This window comes from Gavia stellata, chromosome 17 (assembly GCF_030936135.1).
Source record: "Gavia stellata isolate bGavSte3 chromosome 17, bGavSte3.hap2, whole genome shotgun sequence".
NCBI classification, from domain to species: Eukaryota; Metazoa; Chordata; class Aves; order Gaviiformes; family Gaviidae; genus Gavia; species Gavia stellata.
The window spans coordinates 15,278,962-15,301,385 of NC_082610.1; the positions used below are offsets into that span (position 1 = coordinate 15,278,962).

General features: G+C 36.6%; 1 protein-coding gene across 2 annotated transcripts in view; it reads right to left on the bottom strand.

Annotated features, from left to right (window-relative positions):
* SOX6 (SRY-box transcription factor 6) overlaps positions 1–22,424 on the bottom strand; it is a 230,858-nt gene that overhangs the window by 139,900 nt on the left and 68,534 nt on the right. For both annotated transcript variants that reach the window (XM_059825788.1, XM_059825787.1), the window contains exons 4-5: positions 4,721–4,893; positions 1,060–1,128 (exon numbers count right to left, since the gene is read on the bottom strand). In XM_059825788.1, coding sequence (XP_059681771.1) covers positions 1,060–1,128; positions 4,721–4,893 — 242 coding nt within the window. The remainder of the gene's footprint in view (positions 1–1,059; positions 1,129–4,720; positions 4,894–22,424) is intronic.

Sequence of the window (22,424 nt, forward strand, 5' to 3'; positions counted from 1 at the left end):
AGATGGTGGATTTTTTCCTTTCACTATTTCTACCTCTCTTCCATCCTTTATGTACACCTAATATGAACATGCAGTCTTCCAATAGGCAATGACAATAATAGTGCTTTAAAATTCAGTTGTGTCTCTCATCCCAGGTATCAACCCATATATATATATATGTGTTAATTCAACTCCTTAAAGTGTAACTGAAACTGCATTACAATATTTGCAAAAGCATTTACAAGCATTCCTTTGGGATGAGGGAAGGAAAAACTTCAGTTTTGGCATCTAGTAACACGGCAATCAGCTGATTAAGGAAAAAACCTGATAGCCCAAGCTTATAAGAAGTGATTGGCAGCACAATCATCTGTCAGACCAAACTGAAGTATTTAAATCAAAGAACAGGCCCATGGAAATGCTTTCAAACAAAGTGAGAAGCAGAGAAGATAATATAGTCACATGTCAACAATGCCTCTACCTACATGTCACTCCCTACCCACATACATTTGTGCAAAATTAAACCAGGTCTGAGTACAGATAATTGAATACCTCCAGAACACTCCCAGATCCACAAAGGTACTGCTACTCCAAAGGTACATGGGACACATATACCTGTGGGTCTTTGTACATGAGCAGACTGGTCCCAGGGACTTAGTACTGTCTGAATGTCTATTATCCTATTCTGTAGCTGTTTGCTTTAGTTAATGAAATGGAAAACATTCTTCTAAACTTCTTATAAAGCCAATTTTGCCTTTGTAGAATAAGGAATTCTATAAACAGTGATCAAGACTCTGCTTTTACTTCACATAATACAGGTCAAACTGATTGCAGATTTCAGAATTAAATGACAAGATTTAAGAAATAGTTCAGAACTTTCAGAAGAAAACTCTGTTTATTAAAGAGAAGTTCTTTCCACCAAGATAATGTTTGACAATGATTTTCTAAGACACAAAGACCATCCATAAAAAGCATCTTTACTGAGGCTTATTAGTAAAGCATGTGGCTGCTTTATTTTAGATCCTTCCCTCTCCATAAATGGTATTTAAGTATAATCAGAAGAGAGCAATAAAACACACTGACCTGAATTTGCTGCTGCAGTAGATTGATTTTGTGCTGCTGTTGCAGAAGTTGCTGCTGTTGTCTTGCAATCTATTAGAAATAAAATTTCCATTAATTTAAAACAGTAATATTGAAACTTCAATATTATGAGTGAAAAACATCTTATTAGCTATTCTTTATTATATTTTTATTAAGCATCATTTATTTTTGTAAAAAAATAAAGCTATTTTAGAGGTATCTGTATATGTGACATAAACATACTAAATTTAGATGCAACATAAAAATCTAGTTAGCCAGTAAGAAATATGAATTTTAAGCACTTATGCCTCAACTCTGCAAAGCTCAGAAACATGGGTTTAGCTGTGTATGTGTGAATAATCTTATCACTATTCAACAAAGCATTTAAGGCTGTGGTGATCTTTGACTATGATGCATTACTGTTAGCTACAACACGAATGAAACACATGCTCAAAATTAAGTGCTTTGCTGAATGAGGAAGGGATTACTCAGGTGCCTAAGGTTAAACACACATTTTCCTGCTTTGCTGAACTGGAGCCTTAGCTAGTATTTGTAGCTGTTTCACTATTCAGCACAAGCTCCTAGGGCAAGCTTCTCTAACTTCATTCACAGTGAGCAGCACATTCCTTCTCTTGTAGATCTCAAAGTCTTCCTTGGAACTGCTCAAGGGAGTAGGGTCTCATTCTGTGTAAAAGCAGTACCTGATGCTCAGTAACTCATCCTCCACACAACCCTGTGAAATATATAGATATTCTTACCCTCCTTTGGTAGATTCAGTAAGGGATCTGGAGGGTAAAGTTTCACTATATCCCTTCTCTAACATAGATGGAGAGAAGCAAGTGTTCGGGCAGGGAGCACTAAGAGGCTAACGAGAGAGAATCTGCCCCAGACACTCCGCCCTCCCTGATTCCCACAAACCATCCAAAATCAGCAGGCAAGAGCAGAAGGGAAATAGGATCCTGCCCTCAGACCGCAGAGCTGCTCTCTGCAATAGGTAACATGGACTGCAGCTATGGGGGAGAAGCCACAGGGAGCTGGGGGAACAACGGGCCTTGTGCTTTAGAAGGGTAACTGTGCAGCAAACTGAAACAAGGACAAGATTTGTGTTTCCTGGAAACCCTGGCCTCAGCACTTCTGCTGCCTTCACTTCTTAAGTATAATTTCCCCTCCTATAAATATTTATCTAGAGCAGAGGAACCACATAAAACAGCAAGAAGTTGGTGACAAAGGTAGCTTGGTCACTCGAGTCCACTGTTTGGTTTTGGCAAAAACCCTCCTGGTCTCCTTCCCCACCATCTTCCAAGCATACTTACTCTCTGTTATAAACAGAGAAAGCTAAGTAAAATGGTTTTATGATAAAAAAATTACAGAAATGTAGCGAGGTTGATTTGGAAATAAACAATCGCATAGTTTTAGTGCAAACTGTTCAGATTAACTCATAAGGAATCTGCAGTTACATATTAACAGCTTGTAATTGTGCATACACAGAGAACAAGTCTGTAATTTCCTTAATCTCTCACTTTGTCACCTGGAAATAACTCTGTCTTTTTTTTCACTGCTAAGGTTAAAATTCACTTTTGTATGGGAGACCAACACAAAATCCATACATATTTAAAGTCTTGCCCATGGCCTCAAAGAGACAAATTGAGGTCTATGTGATTCAGGCGCTGGATTAAGGCAAAGTGCCACACAGAAAAGGAATGAAGCAACTGTCATAGCCTACTACGTTGATGCTTGTAACAGTGCATCAAAGGATCAAACTGCCTTTATGAGTCTGGCATTCAAATATTTCTGGATAAATCTCCCAATGAAGTCAATAAAAATACGGTGAACGAAGGCCGAAGAAGCAGGCCCTGGTCTGCTGGTGAAAAAGGTAGTTGGAACAGCTCGCTGCCTGTGTGCCCAGGTAACCTGGGGCAGCTCCCAGGGCCTCAGGTCATCTCTTGTCAGATCAGTGGTCAGCAGTAGTGTCTACGCTTGGAAAAGCAACTCTAATGGTAACTGTGCTACAGAGAACATTTAAAAACCTGTATGAGTGCTTGAGTTACTCTTTTTAATGAGTGACACACCAATTGTGCTATTCCATCTTAGAAGTGTCGTGCTTGTCACTAAAGATAAGCTCTGTCAGGTTTATGTCCACGTTGTCCCTGCTCCTAAAATCTCAGTGAAGGTAGGAGAAAGATGATCATGCTATTCAGCTTCAGAAAGGAATTATTTGTAATTTCACATTGAAATGAGACACTGCATGGAGCTGCATCATGGGTCATTCTTTCCGAGTGCTGTATCTTTTTTCACAGATACACAGTACCCTATGTCCAGAATTGTTTGGAGCTGCTGGTGACCTGGCTGCTACTTAACATGGTAAGCTATAGCCAAGGCAAGGGTGAGATCTTTGTTTACATGTGCAAAGGCACTGATCTGCCAGAGTTCAGACTGTGAACAGCTTTTTGTACCTGTCTGTACAATACAGTACCATTTGAATAGGCATTTCCTGATGAAAACCAGAAATACACCATGAGGCAATCTAATGTCAATGGTTCCTCTTTGATGGAACAGTACTGTGACAGAAAATGTATCCAATACCCCGCAATGCAATTACCATAGCATAGTCTTGATGTATAGGCTTGACACAGTAAAGTAGGGTACACAAGCACCATGTGGCTCAAATTCTGAATTTTATTTGCCTATCGGTTGAGCTACATGCTCGCTTCATTGAGCATGACAACCTAGTTTTAAGTGTCATTTAATTTTCATTTTGAAATATAATTACAAAGTGTTCACTGTAAGATATCACTCGTCTGCAAATGTGTCAAGATTAATTTGTGCTAGCTTATTCACAAGTGTCAATAGTTAATTACTGTGTCATCTCTGGATGGCTAAATGACATTCTAACTTCTGATTTTTTACAGTGTTCCTTTATGTTATTTTCCATTAGAGGATGAGTCCATATTCCTACATGTGGGCAAATACTCAAGCACATAAAATACCAGACGTCACAACTCATTAAAATCAACAGAGCATACATTGCTGTATATATCCTATAAAATACGTTTAACTGAAAAGATAATTCTAGTAATAATGTCAGATTCCTAAAAACCACACATTAATTTGGATCTGTCTAATCTAATGCCATGGGGACTAGTGTATGGGATCACTGTCGTTACACTTTTGTACAATGAGAAAAGGACAGCTCTTTGGACAACTGCATCTTTAAAAAAAAACAAACAAACAAACAAACCACCAAACAGAAAACCTCCACAACACGAACGAACAAATCAAACCTTACTTGTAGAAGATATTTGAAGGTTTGAGGATGCTTAAGGTTTTTTGTTCAATTATTTTCTTGTCAAAAAGAGAAAGAGTTAAATAATGGTTATAGTCTGGCGTATTTGTAACTCCCAAAATTGCATCTCCGTGCAAGAAACAAGAACTGTGAAATCTTTCAAATGCCATTTATTCTAGGAAAGAAATTATTTGACTGTCCAAACCCAGTTTTTTTCTCAGGGCCCTATAATACTTTCTCTTTCTGGAAAAAGATGTAATTTCTGAAGATATTTAAGCCCTTTTATTAAAAAAAAAAAAAAAGGAAACACTAAGCAGAACAGTGTTTATGATAAGCATTCTGCATGAAACATTTTCACAGGTTTCTTTGTTGGAGCCTCACCTGTTCTTGCTGTTGGCGAGCAAGGTCCATTTGCTGCCGTTGTTTTTCAATTTGTGAGGCTGCCAGCTTTTTCTGTTCATCATGGGCAGCCAGGAGCTGCTCCCGTAAGCTGATCAGCTGGGTGATCATAGTAGAGAGCTGTCGCTCTTTTTCTGCCAGGCTTTCTGGTGTACCTAAATGTGCAGGAAAGATGGACTGTAAATACGAGCTAGACAATAGTTACCAAGCAATATTCACAAAAGAAATGGCTGAATCACCAACATGCTTATTTCAAGTGGCAGCTTGAATATATATTTTACTAACAAACCCCAAAAGAATCTAGCACATAGATTTGCTGTGCTCTAAGCACTGGAGGATATAACAAAAATTGGAGCAGAAAAGAGATAGAATATTTCTTCTTTTCTGACAGGAGTAATTAACAATGCACTGTGTACAAATCCCTATATCTTTTCCATCTAAATCTGCCCAGTGTGATAAATACATTCACAGTTTATTAGACATAGTTTTCCTTCACTGTATATATTTTGCTTTTCCCTAAGTATGTAAAAATGTTAAATAAAAAAAGAATAAAAGATGCTGTTCAGTGGAAGAAGCAGTTTAATAGTTTATTGATCCTTTCTCTAAAATACCCATATATCTGTTAGGTCATTTCGGTAATCGTAAGCTTTGGTTATGGAATGAGTATTAAAAATGAGCTTTACTTGTCCCTAAGAGAAATGGCTAACCTGAGAAAACAGCTTAAAAATTTTCATTTAACTTTCAAAGTTTACTCTACAGAGAGCACTTAATTAATATGAAACTACGGTACATTTATTCTTTGCACTAATGATGCTTAATGGTCTGTTTATGGGTAAATTGCATGGGTCTCCTAAGTAGAAAGTACAGGGTCCTTTTGCAAATCAATCCAAAAATATCCCCTCTTAAGTATGAACATATTACTCCATCACAAACAGCAATGTCAGCTCCTGTATTTGAGCCATACACCGCATTTCCTTGTGTGAGCATCTCGGACCCACAGCTCTGTAAGAGGTTATATAATTACAGTAAGGTAGCAGTTCAGGAATATTGGAAGAGCATCTGAAGGAGGTTTACAGTTGGAAGTGGAAGAAATGAAGCAATTTTATGTCATACAGGAGAACTGAGTTAGAGAAGAAGCAAAGCAAAGCAGGAACTAGTCAGGTCTATAATCTGCCACAATGGTAAGAGAAATGGCACAAAAGAGAGGGTATTCGCTTCCTTCCTTTCCTCCATTCACAACAGAGGACTGTGATAAAGAAGTCACAGGACTTTTGAAGAGGAAGAAAATGTGTGAGGAACAGGACCTGGGAGGGAATGGAGAAACTGTCACCAAAATTATGACTCCACCTTCTTCCCAGGAGTAAGATGGATATCTTCTAGGGAAGAGAAGAAAGAGGTTGACAGGTTTCATAAGGAGAGGGAAGACAAAACAGACTCCTGCCAAGCAGGTCACAAACCTAAGATGCTCTACTACTTACATCGCACTATGATGGGACCAATATTATTCTTAAACAGAGTTTCGTTTGCAAAAGCAGCATACAAGAAAACCTCTGTCTGTAATTGCTTTCTACGGAAAAAGAAACCGCATGGCTTAAGTCATTCGCTCTAAACAAAGCAAACTGCCAGAAACAAAGGGTACCTGTTTTTCTGTATATTTCTTACTTGCATTTAACAACATGAAGTACTGAAAATATTCCATTTCTTAGCCACTATTAACTGTCTTAATTTTAAAAGAGTCCGCAACAAACTAATGTTTCAGTACCCTGCAATGCCAAATCTTAATTCAGTATACATGTGACACAGGCCTCTGGACAAGGAAAAATGAGTAACTTTTGTTGTAGTAGAATTTTTAGAAATGGTTAGCAATTTTCTTAGTCACAAGAAGTATGATGGATGCATGAAGTTAAACCTGAAGGACACTCTACTATTTCGACTAACTTATTGCAAAACCTTAGTGTGATATGCGTGACTGAAGCAATAAAAGAGTTCTCTGCAAAAAGCTGTTTCAAAACAACCAAAAAACAAAGATTTTTGAAAGTAAGCTTAGGCAGGTATGTGGCCAGGAAAATACCTGCACTGAAGGTACTGCCTTGCCAGGATCCATTAGCTTGTACTGAGCTCCACACTGTTGACATCAGTTCGATTATCTGCAACTTCAGTATAGACTTACCTTAACCCTCTTAATCTCTGTTACTCAGTCTTGAAGATTTTGCACCGTGGATCAAAGGTTATTTAGGTGCTTTTGAATATGTTATTATATACTGAAATTCGTGGTCACAGATAAAAGACTGTTCTGGCAAAGAAAAATTCCCTTGCCCGTTATGACTAGAAGAGATCAACCACTCCACCTATTTTAGAAAGCCAATGGGAAGAAACCTGCTGCCTCAAATGATACTTATTGCCATGCACTGCCACCTGGGAAACCACAGCTTGAGACTTTCACATCTGTCAAGCAGCTTTGGCATTGTAATGCAGGCCCCTGATCTTACAGTCATAAAATATTTTACACACCCAGAGCAGATATTAATGTCCTGCTCTATTTCCATATTGTTCTGTATGTTTTGTACTTGCTTCATAATATGAATAGAAAGCTGCCACAAAGAGTGCCTGCTAAGGCTACAGAATTTGATGGGTTTGTTATGATTAGTTAAAACCATTTGATCCAGTTGCAGCAAATTTATAAGGTAATTTCTTTTTCTTTTTTTCTGAATTTTATACAATAGCAGGCAGAAGTAACTGTTCTTATTCAGGAATTCATAGTAATTGTTTTTCTTTCCTTTTTCTCCCCAGAGAAACACATCTGAAATGAATGACCCCATTTAAAGTACGCTACTCTTTAATTTGCATTGTGCTATGTAATCCAACAACAGAATAGAACTGATGACCACAAAATGTACACTGTGCTCCTGGAAAATAACGAGACCTCCATGAAGCTGCAAGACACCTAACCGAACACAGCTCAAGACAAGAAAAAGCATAAAATGCAGAATGTTGTTGTATGAACAGTGCGGGGGGGAGGTATAATTTAATTTGAGAGTGGAAAATCCCAACCATTATTTTACAGTTTAAATACCAATAAAAAACAACTTGCTCAGAATGCAGACCAGATTGAGCTGATCTGGCTGGGCCAAGAGAGGTCATCAGTAGCTGTGTGCCATCATCATCTGTTTTGCATAGACTTACTGCAGCAAGCAGTGAGATTCCCAAACTCATTACCAGTAAATAAACTTCTTCTGCTGACTAAAAATATCTATAAATAAAATAAAAATAGAGCTATCTGTAAAATGTATTTGCCATAAAAACAGATAAAACAAAATGCTTAGTAAAAAATATACAGTAAATATGCCAGCTTCCATAAAATATTATATATCACAGCTCGCTCTCTGTTCTAATCCCATTCTCTTACTCCAAAGACAGCAGTGCATTTTTTTTTCCATGGGGTCTTCCTTATCCCCAAAACACATCTGTCTTGAGTTTCTCTCAGATTTGTCAGGTGGATCAGTGCTCCCCAGGGCCTGCTCCATCTGAAGTATTTTAATTTGACTAAACACCTGATTTATTTTATCTCTCCGATGAGAAAGGCAGTTTGTCTTAATAGAGCCTGTCAGCCTACAGTCCCATTCACAGCAATTTACAGGCAGCCAGGGATGCTGAAAAAGAAGAGTGCTGTGATTCTGTATTTTATCCTCCTCCAGAAAGCACCTAAAAGCAGCTATTCACTGCTACTGCATGTGGCATTTTAGAACTGAATTAGCTTTTTATTCAAGTAACTACACTTGTTGTGAATAGCTTATCTGTAAAATTGCTACATTCACTACTGATTTTATTAACCTTTGGCTCTATCACAAAATGGTCTTCAGTTAGGAAAGACCTTTAAAATTGACACATTTTTCTTAGGGGCCTTTATTTCAGTGACTTCAGATATACTGAATTTGATCCATTGACTCCCTTTACCAGCAGCATTTAAAATTTTGAGTGCTGGTGGGAAGTCGATAGTGTTTAAGGACTTCTTTTTAAAATGAAAATATAACAGTTAGTCTTATCAAAAGTTCAGAAAAAGCAGTTATTATTTGTCCTTTGGTTAGATATTCTTGCCTTTGTGATTATAATCATAAGTTAAAAAATAATTTGGTTGTAGCAATATTTTAATTTTTCCGTTGTTTTACCCTTTATTTTTGTATGGAATTGAACACAAATTGAGATAAAATAGTCTGATTGAACAGAACTAAGGCATCAAAGAGAACTTTTGAGAAATTCTGGTCATAGGTCAATCTAGCCAGGAGTGAGAAAATAAAAAGTAGCTATAAATCTGCTGAAAAAGAGAGAAGAGTTCAACTTGTGGTCTAAAATTGCATTTAGAAAGAATTCTGCTTGTGGCAAAAACCTACTTTTTAAAACTGATCACAATACTACCTGATTTCTGATACACAAAGTAATAGGAAGATCACCGTATATCTTACAATAAAATGCATGTAATAAAAATCATAAACATCATCTTGCATTTTCTCTACCTAGATTTCCTTAAGCATTGCAAAAAAAGATTAAAAATCTAGTATCCTGTAAGTATAGATACATAATACAACTACAGTTCCTATATCAGTCTGTGGTTTACCACCTCAAAACCCTTCTGTTGCTTCTTACTACATATTCAGTCTATATACAGATGTAGCTGCATGTCAACAAACACCGGAGGCTTTTCAATGTTAAATTTGGAACTGTCCTTGTGGCAAGCTGTCATGAGATAGAGGTAGAGTAATAACTGCTGGTAAAGGAAAAAAATAAGCAGGAATAACAAAAAAATAGACTTCTACACTTACATAGTATAATTTAAACTAATCTCTTTGACACTCAGCAAAAGAAAACACGATAAAACCACATATTCTATCAAGTGAATAAAAGACAAAATACTGGAGCCATAAATAAGCCAAAAATTCATAGGCATGATCCAAAACTGGCCAAAGTAGGATTCTTAGCTGTGACACTAAATTACTGTGGGTTCTTGAATGTGCTTGCCTTAGTTTCCCAACGTGTACACAAAGTAAAACACTACCAATCAGAGGTTTTTATGCCTGGTTCGTTAATGCTTCTGAAGTGCTTTGAGATCTTTGCATGGAATCTTTACACAGCTGCAAAGTATTATTGGTTCTCTTGAATTCTGTGATTAGTGTAAAGCATGACAAATATCATCCTTGTTTATGCACTGCATCTAAACTAACTTTTGCCCCATATACTTACAGGAAATACAAATTAATAAATCACAAATGATTACTCCTGTTATGTTTTTAGAATAAGCACATAGTGTGACTTGTATGAAATCAAGAGACAGTAATGCAAGAAAGAAGCGTGGACTTTGCCAGAAAATAAGAAGGGCTTTAAATCACATAACTGCAGTTCCAAACTATCATCAACCAAAGCAATTCAACCAACAATCAAAAATGATTTTGAATCAAGTTAAGCAATTTCAGCATTTAGAAAAAAAAAAGCCTTTATGAATCAATTCCTCTGTTAGTTTGGTTTTTTTTTTTAATGGACATTGTCTGAAAAGAAAGCAAAAACACAATGCTAGACATAAAAGAAAGTGTATTTGATCTTAGCTGCCCGGAGATAACCTGGTTAAACCATTCTGTCTAACACGGCATTCTGCAGCGCACATCAGATCGGCTGTGATGTCTCTACTTCACAGGCTCTGTCCAGCATTTAGCATTTACCCTTGTTTGACTGGGTCACCTTTTAAATGCCACAAAATAGGGCAGCAAAAGTCAACAAAAATAAACAGGGAAAACAGAAGAAAGTAACAATCTAATGGAAGGGCTTCGGAGATAAAAGTCACGTTGTGAGGGCTGCCTGACTAAGGAGCCCCCTTGCCACTGCAATAGCATCTAATATGAGTTCTAACTCCAACAGCAGTTTAAAAAGCTTTCCACTCTAAAGGGCCCCAAGTGCATCATAAAGACAAAGCATTTCACTAGAAAACAGCCACAAAGACCTCTATTATCTTATCAGTCTTTGGTTACAACAGCTGAACCAATATGACTACGTTCTGAATGACTTTTTTTCCCCCTTCTTTTTATAACACTAGAATACTGGAATTTCTTTATTTCATGATCAGTTAGCAATTGTTGATGTCCCCATATGGTACTGCCCAGTCCTTAGTCAATAAAAAGTTTTATAAATGCTTCCATTGTGCTTTGTAGCGTCCCAGTGCAGAAGGCAGCATAGCAAACATGTCCAGCATGCAAACCATACCGGATAGCTTCTCTTGTGAAGGTGTGAGATCTCCCCCCTGTTATGTCTCAAAATGTTTCTGTGTTTTAAGCTTTGAGCAAGGAAAAATTAATACCCTATGTCCATAAACAGTAACAGGAATTAATATTAGGAACTACTGAAAATACTCTGTAGAGCAAAATCTGTTTGTCAGGTTTAGAAAAACAAAAGATGGCTTAAGTTAGCTGTGTTTATGAGAAGGATGAAAATGCTTTACTGCCAATCTGCAGGATTCATCCTAGTTTCACCTATACTAAACCTCAGATGCTTAAGCCATTTCTTAGGTGGGAGTCATTTGAAACTAATACAATCCACAGAACAGGAGAGTTTGAATACAATCCTAAACTTATCATAGGCCAGACTGTCTTTCCTAGACTAGCTATTCCATTACAGGTAGCAGGGTAAAATTAAATTACCTTAGCGCGGTCATGATGACCCTTCCTTTTCCCATGTCAGTGTGCCCACAGGCAGGTGAGGGAGTGGGCAGGGACCCACAACTGCAGGGGTAGCTGCACCTCCATCACCCCAGCCACCTCTCTGGCTCTGTGCAAACTGAGCTGCCAGCACGTCTCACAGCAAATATCAGGGTCCTGCACCCACCACTGTTTAGTTTGGATCGTTCCAAGGCTTTCATCCAGTCCATGCATACATCTTGCCTAACTGGGGGGAGACAGTACGTGTGCAGAAGGGCGATGCACATCCAGCTCTCTCACTGATGCTGAGCTGGGATAGAGAGAGGAGTCCCTGGGCCCAAGTGCCCTCACTTTATCGTTGCACCTCTGAGTGTTCAGCTTCAACTGTACCCTATTGGACCATTTAAAGTGTCGCACTCAGTTGTTTTTTCCCTTCTCAGAAGAATTTGAAGGATTTATTTCTTCTTCAGACTTCACAAATCACAGAACAGTTTATTCTGCATGAAGAACAAATAAGTCACAGGAATGCATACAGTAATCCAGCTGAATATTTCCCCTAAAGATTTGCCATCACTTGATGGCAACTGAGGCAGGCTTACCTGCCTTAGCATTTCCCAGCAAATGCTTGTACGTTAGCTTTGCTCCTGCAAATAACCCTCTCTTCTGAGACAATGTTTCTTTCGCGGCCTTTAACATTTTTTTGATCTCATGTGTTTGCCGGACTTTTTGTTCTTGCATTGTTTCTTAGCAATTCTCCAGTGTTTCCTGAGGAATATCTTATATTCAGAGGTTTTCTTCCTTGTCTATTTTTCACAACAGTTCTAATCAAAGTAAACCAATACATTCAAAAGAAAGATACTGCAGTGACCAGATCAACATAAACTGTTCAACTGGTCAGCTCATGGACCAGCACAATGATAACATTGCCCCATTTTCAGGGATGTGGTAAATCCATAGTTGAGTCCTAAAATGTAATCCACGTCAGGAATGTAGGAAAGAATGCGATGTTAGCCAGAGCTTCAACCTCCCCCTCCTCCAAACCAGCGCCCAGCAAAAAGCAGCATTCCAACAAATCTCTTGGACTCCTTACTTACTTTAACACACTTGAAAAGAAGAACTCTATCTGATATAAGCCTTGGAGAACTTTAACTATGTTTAGAGATTTTGTTACTATCTCACATATACAATTCTACTTTAGTATTGTTTGCTATTTAAAAAAAAAAAAAGAAAAAAAAAAAAAACTTTAGCCACTTTCTTAGAATTACTCTTGAATTCCAGAAGAACTTGTCACCTTACATTCTAAATAATACTAGAAGTACATATTAACTGTTAATTCAAGTACATATTAAGTGTTAATTCATGCATGTGCATGTGAAGGAAAGAAGATGACAATTTTTGAATAAATTATTCCTAGGGTTTTCAGTAGCAAGTAGAGATTCAGTTATGAATGCTTTAGTGCTTTCAGTGGGTTTAGAAATGCTTCATCTAGACTCAGTATGAGCTCTTCAGACTCCGTGTGTGAAAAATGTGATAATAGGGGATATAAACAGAGAAATACTTATACATTGCAACTGAAAACTCACAGCCAACCTGTTCTTGCTGAATTAGAATATAATGATACAGCAGAGGCCACAGGCTGTGAGTAATCTGTACAGTGATATAAACACTAAAATATGATGTAAAGACAAAAGAAAAATGAGTAGTTTTATTCTGTTAACTGAGAAGACTGTAGCTCAGGGCATAGCATAGCAAAATATAATTAACATGGGGGTGCTATACAGAGAGCAAAATTTGTATTATTAATATCATTATTGACTCTAATGCTCAATTCCAATGCTTTTAAAGTAAAAAAATTTACACACAAGAGAGGAGGAAAGATGGTCCATCCATTTAAGGTACTCACTCAGGAGTTGAGAGAGCTGAAAAAATATGCTGACCTGTAGTTTCAGTTTTTCCCATTTCAGTACAGATGACAGTACTTCCCTAGATCAGGGAGGGGCATAGAGAGGAGGATGTTATTCTGATAGGAACAGTAAAGAATCCAAACTGTATTTGTGGACCATACAACAGAATGAAATAGTATATTAAAAAAAAAAAAATCCAAAGGATAAAGGAGGTATTGAAGTGAAAAGAATTGATAAACAGAAAACAAAACCCCTCTAACCATCATGTAATTATATAACAGTTCCACTTCTGTAGAAAAACCACACTGAGATGCCAGAAACTGTGTTAATAAAGCTAGCAGAAATATTTAAACATCACACTAGGAATAAACTTTCAGGAACCTTCTCTGTGCAAACCTCCACACACAGATCATGCTTACCATTTTTTTTTGTGGAAGTTAATATCTTAAGTTAAAATGGCACAAGATTGGTTCACCTTTCCCTATCAGAGAACACACATTAAGCACAAAAAACAGTAACAGGCCAACATTATGTCTTCTTCAAGGAAATGAGAAAGTCACAAAAAGTTTGAAAGTTAAATCCTGTAAATTTTCTCATTTACAAAGCTGTACAAGTAACTCCAATCCAATAGTCCTATAATGCTTTAAGTTCTCACATAACAAAATAGGGGAAGTCTCATAGGGAAATGGAGATAACCAAAGTTTTTCCTTCTGAAGACAGGATGCAAGTACTATATATCAGAAAAATCAAGTCCCTCAATAACGATGATGTTCATAGTGCTTGTAGCTTCTTCATTACACTGGAATTAACAATGTAGCAGGCTTAATTCTCTCTTCGTATTATTTACACATACATGTAGAACCAGAAACTTCAGTAGAAATATCCTTTATTTACAACAGTATGAGAACTGATCCCCATGTTCCCATAAACAGTAAGTGAAGCCAGTTGTTCACCCTATTACTTTATCTCTGAACCTGACTCAAAACACATGGATTCTTATCAGCTTTGGCTGAATTATGCAATTGTCAGAGGACCAATAGCAGACATGTTAAATAGAAGTGCAAAATATCTCATCACTGAACATTATGGAATAACGTTGTTTTTAATGATATTATATCTCTCAGTTTCTACAAAAACTCACTATATTAGGCATGTAGAAATGTTAGTAAAGAAGCCTACATATATATATATATTCTATAGCACCATCCCAGTTTTAGGTCTGAGACTGCTTTGTCCCGACAGCATAAAAACTGTACACAGTATTAGAAATTGTAGGTGCACTTTCTTTTTAAATTCCTACCTCTCTCCATAAGCAGCTTATAGCTTAATGTGAAACTACTGATGTGAAACTGAGAATGAGGTGCTTACACAGAGAAATACTGCCCCACCTTTCACACCAACTTCAGTGGGATTCCAACACAACAGTATTTTGTCCTAAACATTTCTTTGCTTTCTAGATAATTCTTTCAATTTTTTTTTCACTTCTGACTCACCAAATTTACTGAATGGAGTTCTGCTGTACTAGTGGTGTCACTATATCTTAATTTAGTTAAGTAATGTTTTAGATGTTTGAAATCAATGGAAAACCCCTACCTTTCATTTCCGGAAAATAAGAACAATATTTTAGTTGTAAATGAACATTTGCACCTATGCCTTGATATAGAGGAATGGATGGTCTGACATATGAATGCCAAGCCATCTCTAATATTCATATAAAACACTGCAGTAAAAGGTGTAAGACAGATACTTTTTTGTAACTAACTTCCTCGTTTAGATGTGAAATGATATTTTGTTTTGCTTGTATACAATCATAGGTAGTATCTTCTCTGGAATTACAATGTTGAGAGTCACAATTGATGACAGTCTGGAATAAGCAGGATCTTATCAACCAACACGAAAAAATTAGGAGTCTGCTGGAGAAAAAAATGTAAATGGAGAATTCAGGACTGATTTTGAAATTGCTCCATTTCATTGATTGTTCTTTCATAACAGCGTACAGCTGGATAAAAATAATTTTGTTTCCATATTCAATTTTAACTTTAACAAGTGATTTCTGGGTACCATGATACTCTTCAAAATGAATCTTATTTTTTCATTATGTAAACATGATACAGTTCCAAGTGATCTATACAATTTTTCATTCTTTTTAAACTAGTATTTCTTCCTGTTGCGGTGCAAGTGCAAAAAAGCACTTGTTTGGAGGGAAGAGCTCTCCAATTAAAACTTGTATCTACAATCACAGGGTTGAACTGAATATCTGTTCTATCTAATTTTATTCTGGAAAGAGAATTGTATATGTACATGCATAAAAATGACTGGAAGGAAGCTGAGTTTAGATAGAGGAAGTCAGTTTAATATCTCATTCGATGAGTATAGCTCACATGAATTAGATGACATTAATTTCCCTATATAACAGAACTTACAGTTACTTGTCATTTCATTAGCTGATATTTGTCTTTCAAAAAAAAAGTCATGATGTAAAAGAAGCTTTTACTTGTTTGTTTGGTCTTCTCACATTGTCTAAACTATGGATTAATAATGAAAGATGAAAAAGAATCCTATGTTTTAATTAAGTTTTCCATTTTAAACAGCATGATACAGAAAAGGAGGGGTTTAATATTTTTTTCTGCTTTTTGTCACAGTATCGGCAGAAATAACATGACTCTTCTCTGTAAATAGTGAGGAATACTTTGAATTGTAATGTCTATAAATACATACATGGGGTGATGGTAAGAAAAGGTGACAGGTGAAGTCCATACAGTTTTTATGTGTGCTGCTGCAGTTGGACATGTGCAAATCAGGTGAAAAAATATGTCATCACTGTATCCTCCTGCGGGGCTAATCTAGTTTTAAGGATGATGTGGTGCCTTATATTGAACCTGAGCATCTGCATACTAGGAAGGTCTATGAGAACAAGGATGGGAATTAATACTTTTCTCTATGGGTGCAAGAAGGGAAGAGATCCTTTCCATAGGTGCCATTGCAGCTTTTTTATAAAAAGGCTAATCGATTCACACATTAGGATTCAGTTATTGGAGTTCATTTGCCTTAAAGCTAACACTGAGGATCCCACTCCAAAACACTCTAGGAATCTTGCCTCTTTTCCTATACTCAAAATTGTAACCCAAATGCATTTCTTCTACTGCATCCAGAATGCACATTATACACAGGAGAGGAGATGTGCCCCTGTGAAATGTACTCTGACTTATGATGTCTTGCAGTTACTTTTTATATCTTGTTAAATAAGTTACTTCCATGAGTTTTTAGTTAGTAGTTATTAGCTACACCACTCAGAAATGTCTAAATATAAATATAAGGAGTATTAGTACTGCAAGATTTATATACTTTAAATATAAATTTTAATTTTGATCTTAATTACATGTTCATCTTTCATGTCTTACAAATACAAACAAGTATATCAATGAAAAACTTATATTTGCCTCTGAAGATTTTTATTGCCTCTGGTGATAAGTAATGAAGAGGCAAAGTTTATTGCAAAACAAGGACATTAGCATAGCCTGTCTATCATGGAAGCTGTAAAGAAGAAACTTCCTACTTCATCTGAGAAGAGACAATTTAGTCAAAAGCCTTTGATATGTATGGAAAAGCAACAACATTTTACACATTTAGAATATGCCCACAGAAGGCCATTGAAGGATTTACACTTCTTTGAGTGGGCTTTGAAACAGGTCCATTGATATGTTCATTAATAATGGCATTAGGTGGTCAAAATTGGCAGCTTCAGGCTTGTAAATCTGAGTATTATTTTAAATTTCTTTCATAATTAAACAGTTATAAATTGAAAGTGCTACTTATCTGCTACACACAACCTAGTAATCTTTAAAACCCATTCAGCAGCGCATGTTAATGCTACAAATATGAATTATCTCACGTCTTTTGAAATAACCACAACCTCACTGTATGGGTATGAGAAACAAAACCCAAACAAGTAAACTATGCTTGTTGTTCCCCCAAGGTTTATTTTATAAATAAATAGAACACATTCCAGAACAAATTAGAATTCTATGACAAGCTTGTTGTGCTCCTATGAAATATGCCACAAAATTATCAGTCAAGTTTTCTAACTGCAGAAAAAACCCTAAATCACATTAACCAGAGCACAAAGGAGGTGGCCTACATTTGCAGACTGAAGTTCCACACATATTCTAAGAGTGTTCTGGTATAATTACACTCTAACCACAAGCATGAGTATGTTTAGCCAGATGTTTCTTAGAAGCGACTAAAAGTACAGTTGGAAATTTTCTTAATTCAATTTATTTGTATACCTAGTTGATCACAAACCAAAACATTTAACACAGCCTTTCGCTACAGAATCACTGCTAATGAAATTCTTCACAGTCCCAAACCAGAGTGGTATCATGTTATTTTGTTGTGCTTATATAGGTATTCTACCACTCAAACAGGATCACTCAGAATGAAAACATAAATGCTGACTATTCAAAAGACTTAATATATTTTAATATTCAAAGGTCTGAACTTAGGCACAACTTTAAGCACAGTCTAAAGATAATTCAGAATAAATCTTGAAGCACTGGGAGCATGTAGGAAACATACCAAGAGGTTTTGAATTCCGTTATAACAGCATTCTAATTCAATATAATATAAATAGACCTGGGATATATTTAAGAAATCAGGATCCCCTAATTGGTCCTCTCTCCTAAAGACAATAAAACACTGTTCAAGTTGCATTTTCATTGATTTATTTCTACTCTGACTGCAATTTCATCATTATTTTTCCTTCATAACAAGACACTAAAACTAAAACCACAGATGAAGAAGATGCAGGAGCAGGGAAAACAGATTTCTACTGAGACTTCTCTCAACTGGGTTTGAAAGTTAATCATCTTCCCTTTAAGTGCCCTATTAAAAAAATGAGCTATGTCTGGAACAACATACCTATTGCAACTCAGTGCAATGTTTCCGACATGTTTCTCAGAAGTTACATCAGTGTAACTGTGACGCTGAGATACTGCCCACTAAGATGAAGGCTAATTGTGACTGCAAAACAATTTTGCACTTAAGCGATGTATTTTATGGTCATTTCCTCCCTACGGATTTTAAATATACATAAAAATTTCAATCTGTCTGCATCTGTAAAGATCTTGGGTATTTTTCCAAGGGGTTTCTTAGATGTTGGTGTCTCTGGGCCAGGTTTTTTAAAGCAATTTAGGACTCTTACTATTGCAGATAGATCTATGGCCATGTTTTAAAAAATACATTAAGCATCTAACACCCATCGACTCAGATGACATCTTACACTATTTTTAGAAATGAGATAGATGTGACTGAATCACATAACATCACCTTAAAAGTTTTTAGTTCATTTTCATCTGAGGTGGTTCTTCACACAGTGGACACTAGAGCCATGGAATATCTTCCTAAAAGATGCTGTGGGCTCAAGTTTTATATAGGCTCAAGGGGAGACTAGACAAGTATTTGGAAGGGGGGAAGAGAGATCTAGTTGACTGATACAAAATAAACAAACCACATCAGACTCAGGAAATCCTTGGAACTGAAAATAGTCAGAGGCTGGGATAATGTTAGTGTGAAAGTACATGCTTTCCCTGTTCTTCCTTGTTCCCGTGTGTCCATTTATGATTACTGCTGGAGCCAAATGGGTGTTTGGCTGGTTTTTCCTCTTTATACCAAAGATTTCCTTTCCATTTTTTCTCTGAGTTCTTGGGTAGCAACTTTAGCCCCTCAGACACAGTATCTGATGATTTTTTTTATTAAGATTTGTTTTCCCTATATGGGAATTCATACCTATGGGTCAAACAACTGTCTTTCCTTAATGTAAAGGTAGTTTCATTTACTTTTCTGATGTGCAACACCAGCTAGTGGACATGAGAACCTGAATCTGTGTGAAGGTATATATACACAGGCTTAGGGCTGACATGTTTCGGTCAAAACCTTAAGTTGCTCACTTTGAGTTTCACATAGGTAATAACCTTAGCACAAAAAAGGTTTTCAACTGCACCCTTACAGCTAAATTCTAACATATAACCACCAATACATTATGCCATCATCATAATTTCAGGGTATAAGAATAAACAGTCATTAATGGAAATATTGTTGAAGAACTGCTGAAGGACATGGGGTATTTAGATAGCACTTTCTAGAATTAAGTAGCACTTTGGCAACTCCAAAGTAGCAAGGACTATATTCACTTACAAATTTTCAAATTCCTCCTTGGAGTTCTTCCATTATTGGCTTGATACCTAATAGCAAAGATAAGATTGTTCTGCTCTTGTGTACGTTAAATGTTCTGCATTTAGGGGACCTCAGCAGCTTGCAGTAAAGCTAAGCTTGCAGTAAGCTTTCAGTTATATCATGGACTCAACATATACACACAAAAGTCCATATAAGAAGACCAGCTAGCATAAGAACAAATACTAATCTGACATGTGAAGATAATACAGAAAATGCATTTATGAGACAACACTCACACACACTCACTCACATTTATTTCCCTATGCAAAAAATAAAGATTTTCACTAACTCAAGTACTCAGTATTGCTTTGGGTATTAATTTAGTGTATATACTTGAAGAGGAGTGACTTTCTCGGTTGCTTAACCAACTGCACAACTCTACGCCTGCTATGACATGGCTAACGCTGACAAAAAAAGAGCACTACTGTAAAAGCCTGGATAGATATGCATGGCAAAAGCATTACCTAGTTTACTAACTAACCTTCTAATTCTCACAGTATCATTTAACCGTTTCCTATCTTCTAGCTGTCAGTCAAGAACATTAAACATGTATCATGTATCTTGAGTTCATTAACAACAGAAAACACACTCTTGAGAAGTCCAATGAAAAATGGCATGTTAGTTTTGTTTAAAAAAAATACACACCTCTCAGAGGTTGTTAAGGACCATAACAGAAACTGAGTCTATAAATATTACCACTTCAGATAGTAGTCGCAGTCTCAGCCCTGCCATTGGTGATGCCAGCTGGTCTATAGGATCTGACTTTGATCAGTGAAGAGCAGCGTTCTTTCACAGATCATGCTGCAAGTGTTGGAATAGGTCTATTGCAAGGAACGCTTTTCTTCTTTGTGAAGACTATTTCATTAAAACAAGTTAAAAAATGTTCATTTACATTACATAAATCTTCAGTTTTCCCTCACTTCCAAACTTCAACTTCATATTAATTTCTATGTTTAATGCATTAAAACATTTTACCCAGGCATAGCTGTGATAATGTAAATTTCTTATAGCAGATTCAGCTGATGTGCAATTAACACCTATATTTTGTTGCGGGTGATTTCCTGATTATCACCATAGCCCTTTTCAGTAGGTGTAACTATAATTCAGAAAAGTGTTTTCCTCAGTGTTTGTTAGCACAATAAACACAGAAGGGAACAGGAAGAGGCAAAGCGAGAGAAGAGACTTACCTATCTATGAAGTTAACTAAACTTTGGCTATGTGTGGAGGCTGGCTATGGGTTTTCCAGGTCAGCAGATGGAAAATTCTCACTATGGCCCGCTCACAGCCAGTTCTTAGCACCAAGTGTTCATATTTGTCTGATGGTGGGATATGTTATCTGTGCGTATGCAGAGAGACCCAAAGTGCCTTTGTCAATCACTCTTATCTTGAAAAGTGCCTTGAAAAGGCAGACCATGACCTGGTAGGCTAAAGTATTTCTTTTTAGAAAAATCCTTACATTTCAGAAGAAGTGGGCACCCTCATCTCTGGCTGAAGTCTGAGAGACCCAAAATTACACTGTAAGACCCTTGGGAGGTGAAGAAAACAACCACAAAATATAGAAGAGTGTTAATTAATCTACGAATTAAGGAACCTTCTCTTCACTACAGCCCCTAAAAGAAAATCCACAGTCATCCTGTGACTGCTGCAGAATCTCAACAATGCATAGGCAAATGGATCCTGGCACCAGAGTAAAGCAGCGAAGGTAAAAAGTTCTTTCAGTTACAAGTTAAAAGCAACTCTACGATTCTTAACGAATCTGAAAAAACAAACCACAGAACAGTTATGACCATCCAATTTTCTTTACCTTCTGTAGTCAACCTCTGTTTGTATCCCTTTGATGTTACCAATCAAAACTTGAAGTCTCTATAAGCTTTCCCACATTTAGAAAAACTTGAGTTGTACAAACCTACATAAAATGTCTGTATACACTACACTGACTTTTGAAATCCTGCAACTTGAGTACACCACCTGCATTTTAACCGTAGATTTTGGTTTAGTATCTGTAATTAGACTGTATTCCAGCTTCCAGAGAGAACTACAATTGTCTAGTAAACAGTTACATCAATGATCAAATCCCATAACTAAATCTCAAAGTATGGTGAACCTTGTCTATAAATAATTTTCTGATCTTAGGGATTAGAACCATGATCTTATTTCAACAAAACACATTAGGGGCATATATCAATCTACAAAATTTCCAAGTCAAAACAAATGCAAAAGATATATCTTCACATATAGCAGTATGTTTAAAAATGTCGGAAATGTCAACCACTTACATACTTTCATATTATCCCTAATTAATACAAATTGTATTTAATTTCACATTTAGTAAAACATATTGCTGCCCAAAATAAAGACTATAATTTTTATCAGCAATTATTATTACTGATGTATCAACACAATTATTTAAATTCAATGTATATAGAGACAGAATCCATGCAAGCATTTACAGTTTTTGTTCCCTCTGTGCTTCTTCCCTAATTCTTGTGGCTTGGAGCTCCTCCAGATGCTGTCTCTGACTTTGTGGTTTTGTATTTGAGATCCCATCTCCTGATTCATAGCATTCCTTGATTGACAAACAGATTCAGATATGAAAACAAACAGTTACCTGTATATAATCTGCGTCTGACAGCTGCACCGCCAAGTTTTCCGTTCGTTGTGAACCTACTGTTTCAGATTTTACCCATTCCTTGGGTCTCTGAGTCACTGTGTTTGCTGAGCTGTTCAATAACTGGTGACATATGTGATCTCCAACTGGAAGCTGCATTTCAGATTCAGAGGATTCTCCTTTTCTCCCTCCCCCTTCATAAACTAAATTATTTAAAAAACACGGGGTTTTGTATTTCTAAACTGATGTGCCTCCTAATTGAATGC